This window comes from Procambarus clarkii, chromosome 1 (genome assembly GCF_040958095.1).
Source record: "Procambarus clarkii isolate CNS0578487 chromosome 1, FALCON_Pclarkii_2.0, whole genome shotgun sequence".
NCBI classification, from domain to species: domain Eukaryota; kingdom Metazoa; phylum Arthropoda; class Malacostraca; order Decapoda; family Cambaridae; genus Procambarus; species Procambarus clarkii.
The window spans coordinates 35,265,011-35,276,654 of record NC_091150.1 but is presented as its reverse complement, the minus strand read 5'-3'; the positions used below and the strand labels follow the sequence as shown (position 1 = coordinate 35,276,654).

Genomic DNA, 11,644 nt, shown 5'->3' with positions numbered 1-11,644 from the left:
AGTGGAAAGACCCTATACCAGCGTAACTCTCCACCAATATAATTATACATGAGGTTCTAGAGCATTTGTTTATGATTTTGTCAACCTTTCCAACGAGAAAAGCAGAGTATAATTTGAATTTTTTAAATAATTTGTTTCCGAACAGGTCGTGTGAATTACGAACAAAACAACGCATTTTGGGGAAGCAACTAATTACTGCATCACTAATACATAAATTGCTTTTATTTTAAATTTTATGATTCGAAATTTATTTTACTTCCGTTTTCTTTAAACTTTAAAGTGTTGTAGATAATATAGGAACGCCCAATGCCATTCTTTAGTACAGATTACGACACTTTATAGGTTTTAATAAAATTGATTACCTATACATATGCAGTACATAAAGAAACAAATCCCACTAAATAATCCTTAAACAGAATTTTCATGAAACTGTAACACGTTAAGTCAAAGATTTCGTTAAATATACACAGAATTAGAATTTTACATACATGCTACTACAATGACAAATCAACATTAATATTCAACGGCGTATAGCATTTTCATAATATGTAATTCAGGCATGAAATTATTGTATAGTAGCATAGTGTGAAGTGTGAGAAGGTGAGTTGCAGGAATATTGAGGGTTGGTGGGGGGAGGCGCGTGCAGAGTCTGGCCGCCATCACTGTGTGCAGACGCTTTCACTATTGATTCCCAACTCATCCTCCAGGTAAATTATCATCTCCTGCGCCTTCCTATCGTGTGTATCCCCTGATGGAGACGCCCGGGATGACCCGCAGATGAGAGCTGACGGTGTGTGAGGGGGAATTAAGAGGGCGTTGAGGCGGGGGAGGGAAAAAAAAGAGTGGGAGTTGGGTTGGTTGTGTCGGCGGTGCCAAGTACACCACGAGAGGCTGTAGAGCGGCCACTCCGGCACTCCCGCCTCTTTTGCCTCCCCAGCATCACCCTCGCCTTCATACAACAGTATGTCTCTGTATATATGTGTTAGGGAGGGAGGATGTAGGTGGAGATGTGTGTGGAGGGAAGCAGCCGGAGTGGGAGGTGAAGTGGTTGCTGCCTGAAGGGGGGGGGGGGGGGGGGTGGTGGTAGATGTGGTCCCTGTAATGCTCTTGTACCCCTAGTGTACCCTACTGCTGTACTGTATCGTGTTAGACCCTTGTAACACGGCACAACGTAACAAGATAATTGAGGTGGTAGGCCATACGAGGCAGTCCATCCATAGTGTATGTTGGTCCATACGAGGCAGTCCATCCATAGTGTATGTTGGTCCATACGAGGCAGTCCATCCATAGTGTATGTTGGTCCATACGAGGCAGTCCATCCATAGTGTATGTTGGTCCATACGAGGCAGCATCTATTCATATCCCCCCAAACTCGTATATATGTCTAACCTATGCTTAAAACAATCGAAAGATCCTGTGTTTATTATTTTACCCAGTAATTTGTTTCAGGAATCCATAACCCTGTTAACAAACCAGTAGTTACTTGAATTTACGTGAGGGCCACTAACACTAGTGGCCTCAATGAGGACAGGAAGCTGGTGGCTTGTCAAAGGTCTTCCTATTTGTCCTGATTTTCTCTAGCTGGATTTTAAGTTTTGGCATTTCCGGCATCGACGGGTATGTAACCCTGTGGGTTAAAAAGCATCCCAGATTTTGTCCTACATTGTGGCCTGTTGAGCTTGCAGCTGCTGCTTTGTGTTTGTTACCCTCTGAAGAAATTGTCCGGATCAACATACAGTTCAGTATTTATAAGTTTTGATGAGATCTGTCCTGTCATGCCTGGTCTGCAGCGTTGTTAGCTCTGTGGCCCTCGACTGTTCCTAAATATAGACTAATCCAATTTATATCCATTGTTTTGTTTTCTATTGTGTTGATATATGTAATGCTTTAGTATCTCCCTTGTTATGCTCATTTATCAACTGTACTTGTACACTCAATTCTCACCCCTAATTCTCTGCCTTTCTATACAGTAAATTAAGCTTCTTAAATCTCTATGGAAGGTTTCTAATTTGCGGGATTAATTTTGGCATCCTACATTGGATGCGTTCTAGTGAATTTGTCCATTCGTCAGTATGGCAACCAAAACTGAACTGCACAATTTAAATGGGCTCTAACAAGAGTAAGATACAGCTTAAGAATAACAGCTGTTTTATTGCTAATGCTTCTAGAAATAAATCTCAATGTCCTTATTGGTAGGTGAGTACTAGGTGAGTATCACATTAGCTTTCAGTAGGGGCTGTGTGGCTCTTAAATTGCCCAAATGAAGCACAATTTGTTAACATTTTACTGATAGTGAAATGTACAGTGGAACCTTGGTATTCGAACTTAATTGGTTCCTGAAGTCAGGATGAATGCTGAAATGTTCAAATACTGGTACTGATTTTTTTTTACCATAGGGAATAATGTAAATTGGATTAATCCATACCAGATGACAAAAATAAATATATTAATGCAAAAATTAAATGAAATAAAAGCTAACACTACACTCTTTACTTGCACTTGGGAGAGTTGATAGGATATGTGGAAGGTGTTAAGGCAGAGGAAAAAGAGATGTTATTCTTTGGCAGGGGAGTCCCCTACCATTATCACGGTTGTGATTCATGTTTGTGTAAATGCCAAGTACAGTACTGTGAATGGATGAGTACCGAACATGAACATAGTGTCCGAATTCAGAAATGTTCGAGTTAGCTGTTTGAGTACCTAGCTTCCACTGTACTATATTAGTATCGGTATAATGTACCATAGTCTTCATTATATTAAACCAGTAATATTTTTTTTTTTTATTTTTGCTATTTCTCTGTCACATGTCCACCATCTTTACTCTCAGAACACAAAATTGAATATTAAATCACGTTACTAGTTTCTATATACTGTACAGTGAGTCTTCACCAAAATGAACTATACAGTACATGGAGAATGTTTACTTGATGCTGCATAATACTGCAGAGCTGCATCCCAATGCTCAGCCTCAGTGATGGCTTTAAATCCTCTCAAATATTTGTACAGTATATGTCATTTAACATCAATTGAACATTGAACACAATCTGTATGGACCATCCAGGAATTCACTAGCATGTGATTTGCTTAGAGTGAGAACCCCGTGTAATTTCAAGTATTTCTTAACGCTTAGACTGCTAACTGCTAATAGCCGACATACCCTCATGTGCTCAAGAAAAAAATTGTTCTGAAAAAAAAAATTCCTATGACTTAATTAGCCTTCAGGAAGCACAAAAATCCAATTAAAAAGTCTCACGCTCTTGTGGTTAAGCTGTGGTGGCCTGGAGAGGTTTTATATTTTTAGGTAAAATGAGTTGAGGTGCTGCATGGGGATAACTTTGTTGATTTATTTTCATTGTTTCTCACTTTATTTATTTAGTTTTTTCTAACAGGTCAAAGGCACTGTCTATTATGTATAACTTTGAAAAAAATGTATGTCTGGATATACAGACACCCACATAACTTATTCATAATAATATATGTATACATATACTGTAAGCCTAAATCTTAAAATTAAGGCCCTAGAAGGAAAGTGAGGAACTCAAGATTTCTTTTAAAGATGGGGGAGGGTTACTAGAGCCCTGAAGAAGCTGATGTGAACCCTGTGTTGCCACAGGACTTTTATATCTTGCGTGGTTCTCCAAAGCATCATACGATGTCGTGAGCAGTTTCTCGACAGTTACTCAATACATGTGATGATTTGTGCAGTTTAAGGGTGCTGAATGAGGACAATGACAGGCTTTGACCTCTGACCCTGCAGCTGGGTACCTAGACTTGTATACCTCTCCATAACACACAATTCCTCATTTGTTATAAACAAATAGAATGGAAACTAAGCCTTTATAAATGTCAAGAGCCCTAAATTTGTTTTGTACAGTACTGTACACTATTAGTACGTTTTTCATATATTGAAATTATTAATTTTTAAACAATTTAAGCTACTGTACTGTATTTGTTGGAAAATTTGTATTTCTTTTTTTTGTTCAATCCATGAAAGATCTGGATAAATACTAGTTAGGAAATAAGTTGGTTGATTTATGGAACAAATTACTGGTTAACATAATTAACACTTTCGCGCTATCTGGACGCGCCGGCGCGTTCGGTTTCGTCTAACGCTAACGCATAGTGGACATAAAGTTATGTCAACTTTTAAAATATTTGTATAAAATTCAATTTTTATCCGATTTACTTTGGGTTTGTTTCAAACTGCGCGCCATGAGGCTCTCTTTCTCACCACTTGGCTTCATGGTACAATAAGTTCATGAAAGGTGTGGATAACTTCGATCAAATGGTATTTTGTCCCAAACGGGTTGCAGGTGGGTGACTTTAGCCGTTTATACTGGTAATTCTTCCCCTATATCATGTATTATATGCATATGTCTGTTTAGGGAATTTTATTCCGATCAATATACAACCAAAAATAACTGTGTGCAACAAGTATAAACTTGACAAACATAACAAAAGTAAAAATATTTCGTGTGTGTTTGACGCTCACTGATATGTTCCAGCGTTGTTTTATATTTGTCGTTATTCTAACTTACGCTTTGTTGATATTTTTTACCTATGGGCACATAGAACATTCTATTGCGAACACATTGACATAAAAATGAATGACGTACATAAAAAATTAATGTCATGAGAGTGAAATAAGTATAAACTTTCAAAGCGCCGTGCGTCGTCCCGTCACCGATACCGGAAAACAATTTCACCACTTCCCACACTCTTGCGGGCGGGCTGCATCATTATTCTACGCTTATATTCATATCACCGTGTTGGGAATTTCATTGCGAGTCTATTGATACCAAAATTAACGCTGTAGAACAAGTGTGGAGGTGATTACAATCCCAAGAGTAAAAACATTTTGTTGCTGATGGGCGCTCACGGCGAGTCATCTACGTAGTTATTTATTTGGTGCTGGTATCCCTATATGTTTCGTGACTTATTTTACTGATGTTCTTCTAGAGAATTTTATTGCGAACACGTTGGTACCAAAATGAAATACGTAGCATAAGAACTAAGGTCAGAAGAGTAAAAAGAGTATACACATTTTTGTTTTTACGCTTAAGCGATAAAAACGCAGCGCGCACATTCGGTTGGCTGAGTGACCTTTGCGGAGAGCGCGAAAGTGTTAATGTGGAATCACTAGATTGTTTCAAGTACATGTTACCTATTTAAATGAGTTTTGGAAGATACAAAGAGCTACCTCCTGGCCAATAGGCATAATGCAGTTTCATTTATTATGTTAAGTATTTTACAAATACAGAAATATCCTTTAAGTATTTATAATTATTTTCTTTACAGAAATGTCTTCCGATTCTGAAGAAGAAAATAATGCAAGACGTGAGGCAGATGATAGAGATGACAGTGATAGTGGCAGGTATGATCGTAGGTCAAGGACCAGATCTCGTTCTCGGTCAGTTGATGGGAGTCATCATTCTGATGATGGGAATAGAGACAGCAGACTTCATGGCTCTGATGAGGATCAATCACCTGACAGGAAGGAAAATGGCATGAGAGGAGATTCTGATAATGAGAAATCTGATAATCGGCGTGAGTACAGTCGATCAAGGAGTCCAGAAAACAAAGATATGGTTGAATGGCGTGGGGATGCTGATGAAAAACGCTCCTCACGTAGTCGAAGTAAGAGTAAGCCGAGAGATCAAGATTCTGGCAAGGACCAAAAATCAAGCTCCTCTGTAGCAAAGAAGAAGTCTCGATCAAGGAGATCACGTTCTCGTTCCCGAAGTAAGCGTCGTTCTCGTTCACGGACTAGACGGTCACACTCAAGAAGCAGGAAGAGATCTCGATCTAGATCGCGTTCTCGAGGATCCAGGTAATTAAAGTTTCATTGGGATACAGGTTCTTTATTGTAAAATATACAAGTATAAACCATAGTTTTGCTACCTGACATAATCCTTAACCTGACAAAGGCCCTATGTTATGCTTGGTCATTTCTTTTATCAGATTCCATAAGTGTCAGATAAACTCAATTTAGAAAGTGATGTATGTATATATATATATTGTATATACCTATATTGGACCCTAGGATTGCTAGGAGAGGTTAGGTTAGATTTTATACTTAATGTTGCAGTTAAAGTTTCCAGTTTGGCCAAATTAAGTAATACAAAATTTAACATTTGATGGTCCATCACTACATATTTGCACGTTTACCATTTTCTTGTCAGATTTTCCAGTTCTTGTATGAATTGAAACTTTAGTACTTATGATGTGCACACTTTAGCTATAAGTACAGTACAGTACTATCATTTTAGGAGGATGGGCTGCCCAAATCATTCATTCATAGGGTAACATTAAAAAATATGATTCTTATCAAAGTAATGAAGCAAAATCTAACCTATATGATGAATTTCCAGTCGAAGTTTGTGTTGTAGCCCAAATGGAAACTGGAAAAAATATATCGCAAACACAACTGCTCCCATCACAATCACTGCAATCATGCGAATATCAATTGTACCAATTTCATAATGGTACTACAGTATTTATCATCACTGTAATTTGTAGAATTAAATTTGCTCTTCTTTGTATCAATGAAGTGTGGTTGGTGGTGTGGCTTTGTGCCAGCTAACACCCACTGTCTCCTTTCTGTTAGTTGAATATAGTAATTTATCTTAAGGATAATATTCCCTTTCATATCTTCAAATATATTTTCACTATTAACAATGCTTGCAAAATCTAGCAATTTTGCATGGCATAAATTGAAACTTGGTTATTTATGATGTGCACACTAGCTAGAAGGAAAGGGGTATGTCAGGCATTGTTAACAAATATTTACTGCCTTGAAATATATATAACTTGGACGATGTCTTTGGACGATGAGGGTAGTTTAAGATTGATGGATGATGGGAGCAGTACAAGGATTAAAGAACTGTGTTGCCATAGGTTAGTTTTTTTTACTGTAACCAAGAAAGTAAAAATGGCAAATTTGGTGGCATAACACTAGAGATGGATATATCACTGACAAGAAAATGTGCACAGACCACTGCCTGAATTCATACATCTAAACTAGTAGGAGAATTGAAGTCCTTTCAATAGAATTTTGTGGATTACAGGTGAGGAGGATACTTTGTTCCTGGCAAATATTAGAAAGACTTAAACATTTTTTATCAGTACATGGGATTAGCTCGTCAGTAATGGATAGTACCAAGAGATAATGAGAAATCAGATATATCAGTATTTTATGAAATTAACTTGATTTATGCTTAGGATTCTTATCCTTGACAGGTCACGAAGGAGGTCAAGATCTCGTTCTAGAAGGCGTTCAAGATCAAGGTCAAGGAGTGGGACACCAGTAGATGGTGCTCGGCTGCACGTTGCAGAACTAGGCAAGTGGAGTTTTGTTGGGTGGTTGTTGTACTGTATTTCTCTTTCTTTTCTGGATGTTTGATGTATACATTATAATTTGTAAAACAAGAACTTATTGGGCTGCTTCTGTATTATATATTAATATACTGTTGAATAGTGTACAAGATTCCTGGTATTCTATTTGGACCTTTACAATTTTGCTGAATTAGGTGTTTTTGATACTTAATGTTCTGGCCATCAGCATATTCCTGAATGTAAATGTTCTGGGCATCTTAGTCTGGTTCAGCTATGCCTGAAATGTTTATACTCTTTGTTTTCTTAGTTTTGAATTGACTATGTAGTGTCAAAATGTTCACAAATACATTTGCCAGTGTATTGAAGCCATACAAAATGTGTGAGTTTAAATTAAGGCAAGGCTTGATGGGGCTGAATATAAAAGCTATGAACAATCCAACATTCCTCACATTTTTAACATATGTCGATTTTCCTAACCTTTTAAAAATAATTACTATTCAAATGTATGCACATTATTGGCGTATGACTGACAAGAAAACAAATATACTTTTCTGGCAGAGTAGTTTGCAAAGAACTGAAAATATTTACAATCAGTAAAGTATCATTTTGTGTGGTAGGTAATTGGCAAATGTTATCTCTGGATGATTTCCTGATACTTTGGCTGGTCCCCTGGGAAGATAGTGTATTAATCCTTTCACATTTTTGCCTCTGACCAATTTTAGGTGCTGCCAACGTCAAGGGCAAATCACTTTATTTTAATTCCAACTCATACTGTGAAGTTACTATGCATAGTAAAGTGTTCAGTTTGGTATTGCTTTTAAGCTGAGAGTTGTACTTTATAAGGGTATTTTCAAAAATACATTACAAGGAAAATAAAGTAACGAAAGGCGAGTGAAAATTAGCCAACATGACTGAAAATGACTATTACGGTTGTCATCTGAACGTTCTGGCGTTTTGAGCAAGTGACGACTAGGCATCACAAACGTTACAGGATTAATAGTGCTATCTTGCTTTACTTTGCTTTCTCGTATTATTTTATTTTAATTATTTGGTGATAGCTATCACTGGCTGGCTGGCAACTTCAGTCGAAGGAATGGAGGTCCTCTGTTGTCATTGGACCATGTATCCCCTTGTGACAATTTTGATCTGTACTTTTTTAGCACATCATTTGGGAGGTGGGGGATGACTTGGTGGTGGTAATGTTTTCCCCTATTTTATTGAGCGAATAATCATATCCATGTTATCTTGTCTTTATTAGAGAGAGATTTGAAAAATATAGTCTTATTAATTAAAGAATCTATTAAGAAAAACTGGTAATAGTTACTAGTTAAGCAAAGTTAGTGTGAAGAGATGCACGAAGTGCTCTCATACCTACCCTGACAGCCCTAATGATATACAACTTTCTTCAGGAATCAGTATATTCAGTTATCTGAACATCCAGAGGTATCAGTTGATCTGGATAATGAGGTTAATTTATAATACAGTATTGTCTTATATGTACACATTATACAGTTGTAGAAAAACACCAGAATAAACTTCACTTACTACATGTTTTGTCTGCAAGGCTAACCAAACCAGCATCTTTGGTTTTAAAATTAATACTGTGTTCTTTTTATCTGTAGATGTTGACACACGTAAACGTGACTTGGAGAGAGTGTTTGAGAAGTATGGTCGTCTACGGGAAATTTGGATGGCACGTAATCCTCCGTGTTTCGCATTTGTTGTTTATGCTCACCAGAAAGATGCAGATCGGGCTCTTAAGGAGACAGATGGCATGTAAGTTATTACGTATTGTTTGCCTCTCATTTCTGTTTTATAAATATTTATTTATCGTATAAATTGTGCTTCTGCCTGTGATAAAAACATGATAAATATTTGCATTGGCACATGACAAAGCAAAATGCTGCCTAATTTGCTATGGTCATTGCAAACTCAAGGCAAAACACTATTGTTGTCAGAATCTTGGTCAATATACCCCAAGTGTGAATAATTTTTCCACGTGATCATTTTCTAAAGGAACATGTCCCAATGCGTGATGCGTACACACCACACTGCACTGGTCTGCTGTGGCTGTGTGCCTCTCACTGCGGACATCATTACCTGTATCAGGTTCACTAATACCTGAATCTTGTACATTGTCTTCATCACTGTCTGGGTCTTCTGTAGCACTATCATTGATAAATGATAGTTGCTTAATGATAGCCGTTGCTTAATTATTTCATCATTGTGGTGGTATGGGCATGAACTGCTTGGCAGTGCTGCATGCACTATGCATGGATGCTGTGTTAGTATTGAGGCCTTCAACCCCAACATTTTTCCCCCAAGATGTCTTGTTTACTGGAGGGCTGAGGAGCGGAGGCAGGAGTTTTAAATTGTGTGGTATTTTAACATATCCCATATTGTGACACGTTGAGGACTAATATTGATCACATCCCTGATTGTGACAAACAGTTAAAGGGTAATATTGTTTTATAAGGGTAATATTGTTTTATAATTCACTGATCAATTTGGCAGTTGAATTTCTTGAGAGGCTTATGTTTGCAAAAGCTTGCCATTTCTCTTGACAGATGGAGTTGGTAGCTATTAACATATACTTTGTTTTAATTTGTATAAACTTCCAGTTTGAGAAAGACTTTGAAAGGAGAGCTATTTCATGAGAAATCATGTAATACACCTCTCAATGACTTCATGAAAGCTTTTAATTAATAGATGTCTTCTCATAATTTGCCACGTGTATATAGCATATCATATTTGTTGGTATGGCTAGCTTCATAGTGCCAATAAACGCTGTACTATCTGACAGCAGCCACCTGTCGTTTACAAATTAAACAAGTCAATTTACTTTTCATTTCAGTAAACATGTACAGTACAAGCTTTTCCAATTTTCCGTACCACCTAATTTCATTAATTTTTTGTTTCTTTTGCTCCTGCTAACATTCAAGGTACAGTAAATGAAATCAGCTTTGTCCATTGTTTTTTCTTAGAAATTGGTCAACTCTTTGAGATTTATTGATACTACTAAACATTTATATGCCATTTATTTTTGTGGACAATATATATTTAGTTCCAAGTTCCAAGAAGCAGACAGACACCTTGTGAATGGTTCTTGTGAACAAATTGCATTTGATATTTAAATCACAGGAAGAATTTTTTGTTTGAAAAAATGTTGATGGAAAGGAGTAACGCTGTCTGGATATTCTCCCAAATTATTATTTTTGAAAATTTGTTACTTGTGTTTTTAATAGATTATAAAATTTACTATTTTGAGGTCTATTTTTTTTTATAGGTCCCACTACATTGAATTTTGTTACCTCAAGTTTTTGTTTTGATGATTGAAGAACTACATTTTCTGTATAAAGTTGTTCTTTCATTTTTGTTGTTTTTCAAGGCAAAATTTTATTTCAGAATGATTGGTCACTGCCGAATCAAGGTTACACAGGCAAGACCCCGTGTACGTGGAGGTCGGATGAGGGGAGGTTATGACCCAAATTTGCGTTGTTACCAGTGTGGAGAGCTGGGACATTTCTCTCGGAATTGCACCGACACCAAGTTTGGCTACAAACGACCTCCAACCCCTCCAGGGTAAGTTAGCTCTCTGAACATTGTAGAATTGGTCAATGGCCCATCTGTTACCATAATTTCAGTGGGTAGGTAAAATATCAAATGGTGACTTCTTGATTGCCCTAAGGTTTATTCAGTTTCCATGTACAGTAGGAGATGGCAAGGAACCTTTTGAATAAAAGTGGGCCACCATTTTCTGTCACCCAGAACACCCTTTATTTTATTTCACACAGCATCATTTAACATTACAGCTCTATATGGCAGATGCTAAATTGAGATTCACTTTGTTCATCTTGCCAATTTTGTGTCATTTTCTAAGTCACTTTTTATAGGAATGTTCGTATTGGGCCTTTCTGTCATGTCTCTTAATTGTTCCATTGGAATCTCTCGTCATGAGATTTTATTCTGTTTATTTTTTAGCTGTGATATTTAATGAGCACTTTTTTTAACATGTAAATAGAAATATAATAGATTCCCAGATTCTATGACATTACTCCAGAAGTTAATTTTGTGGAATCAGTTCAGACACTTGTACTTGAAAACATTTTTTTTTTTGGCATGTAGCATTCTTTCTATTTAGTATATATGTATACATTGTGTGTTTGTAAATCACGAAAATTAACGAGCGAGTGTCAGACCACAAAGGAAGGATTGAAACTGGAATTTCCTTAAGTACTTGTATTTAATAATACATCTAAAGAAGGATCAATAATACATGAGGATTAATAATATATAAGGGTTAATGATA

At 36.8% G+C, this 11,644-nt stretch overlaps 1 protein-coding gene across 22 annotated transcripts in view; it reads left to right on the top strand.

Annotated features, from left to right (window-relative positions):
• The first annotated feature begins 573 nt into the window (after positions 1 to 573).
• Positions 574 to 11,644, top strand: part of LOC123766937 (transformer-2 protein homolog beta) — a 43,376-nt gene continuing 32,305 nt past the window's right edge. For 12 of the 22 annotated variants that reach the window (XR_011229643.1, XR_011229634.1, XR_011229614.1 and 9 more), the window contains exons 1-5: positions 763 to 790; positions 5,299 to 5,830; positions 7,240 to 7,340; positions 8,958 to 9,111; positions 10,741 to 10,917. Coding sequence is in view for 6 of the 22 variants with exons in the window: in XM_069330995.1 (XP_069187096.1) it covers positions 778 to 790; positions 5,299 to 5,830; positions 7,240 to 7,340; positions 8,958 to 9,111; positions 10,741 to 10,917 (977 nt within the window). In the remaining 16 variants the exon portion in view is untranslated. Of the gene's footprint in view, positions 791 to 832; positions 962 to 5,298; positions 5,831 to 7,239; positions 7,341 to 8,957; positions 9,112 to 10,740; positions 10,918 to 11,644 lie in introns of those variants that run through there. The other 10 variants (XR_011229621.1, XR_011229603.1, XM_069331140.1 and 7 more) reach the window with 4 other exon arrangements.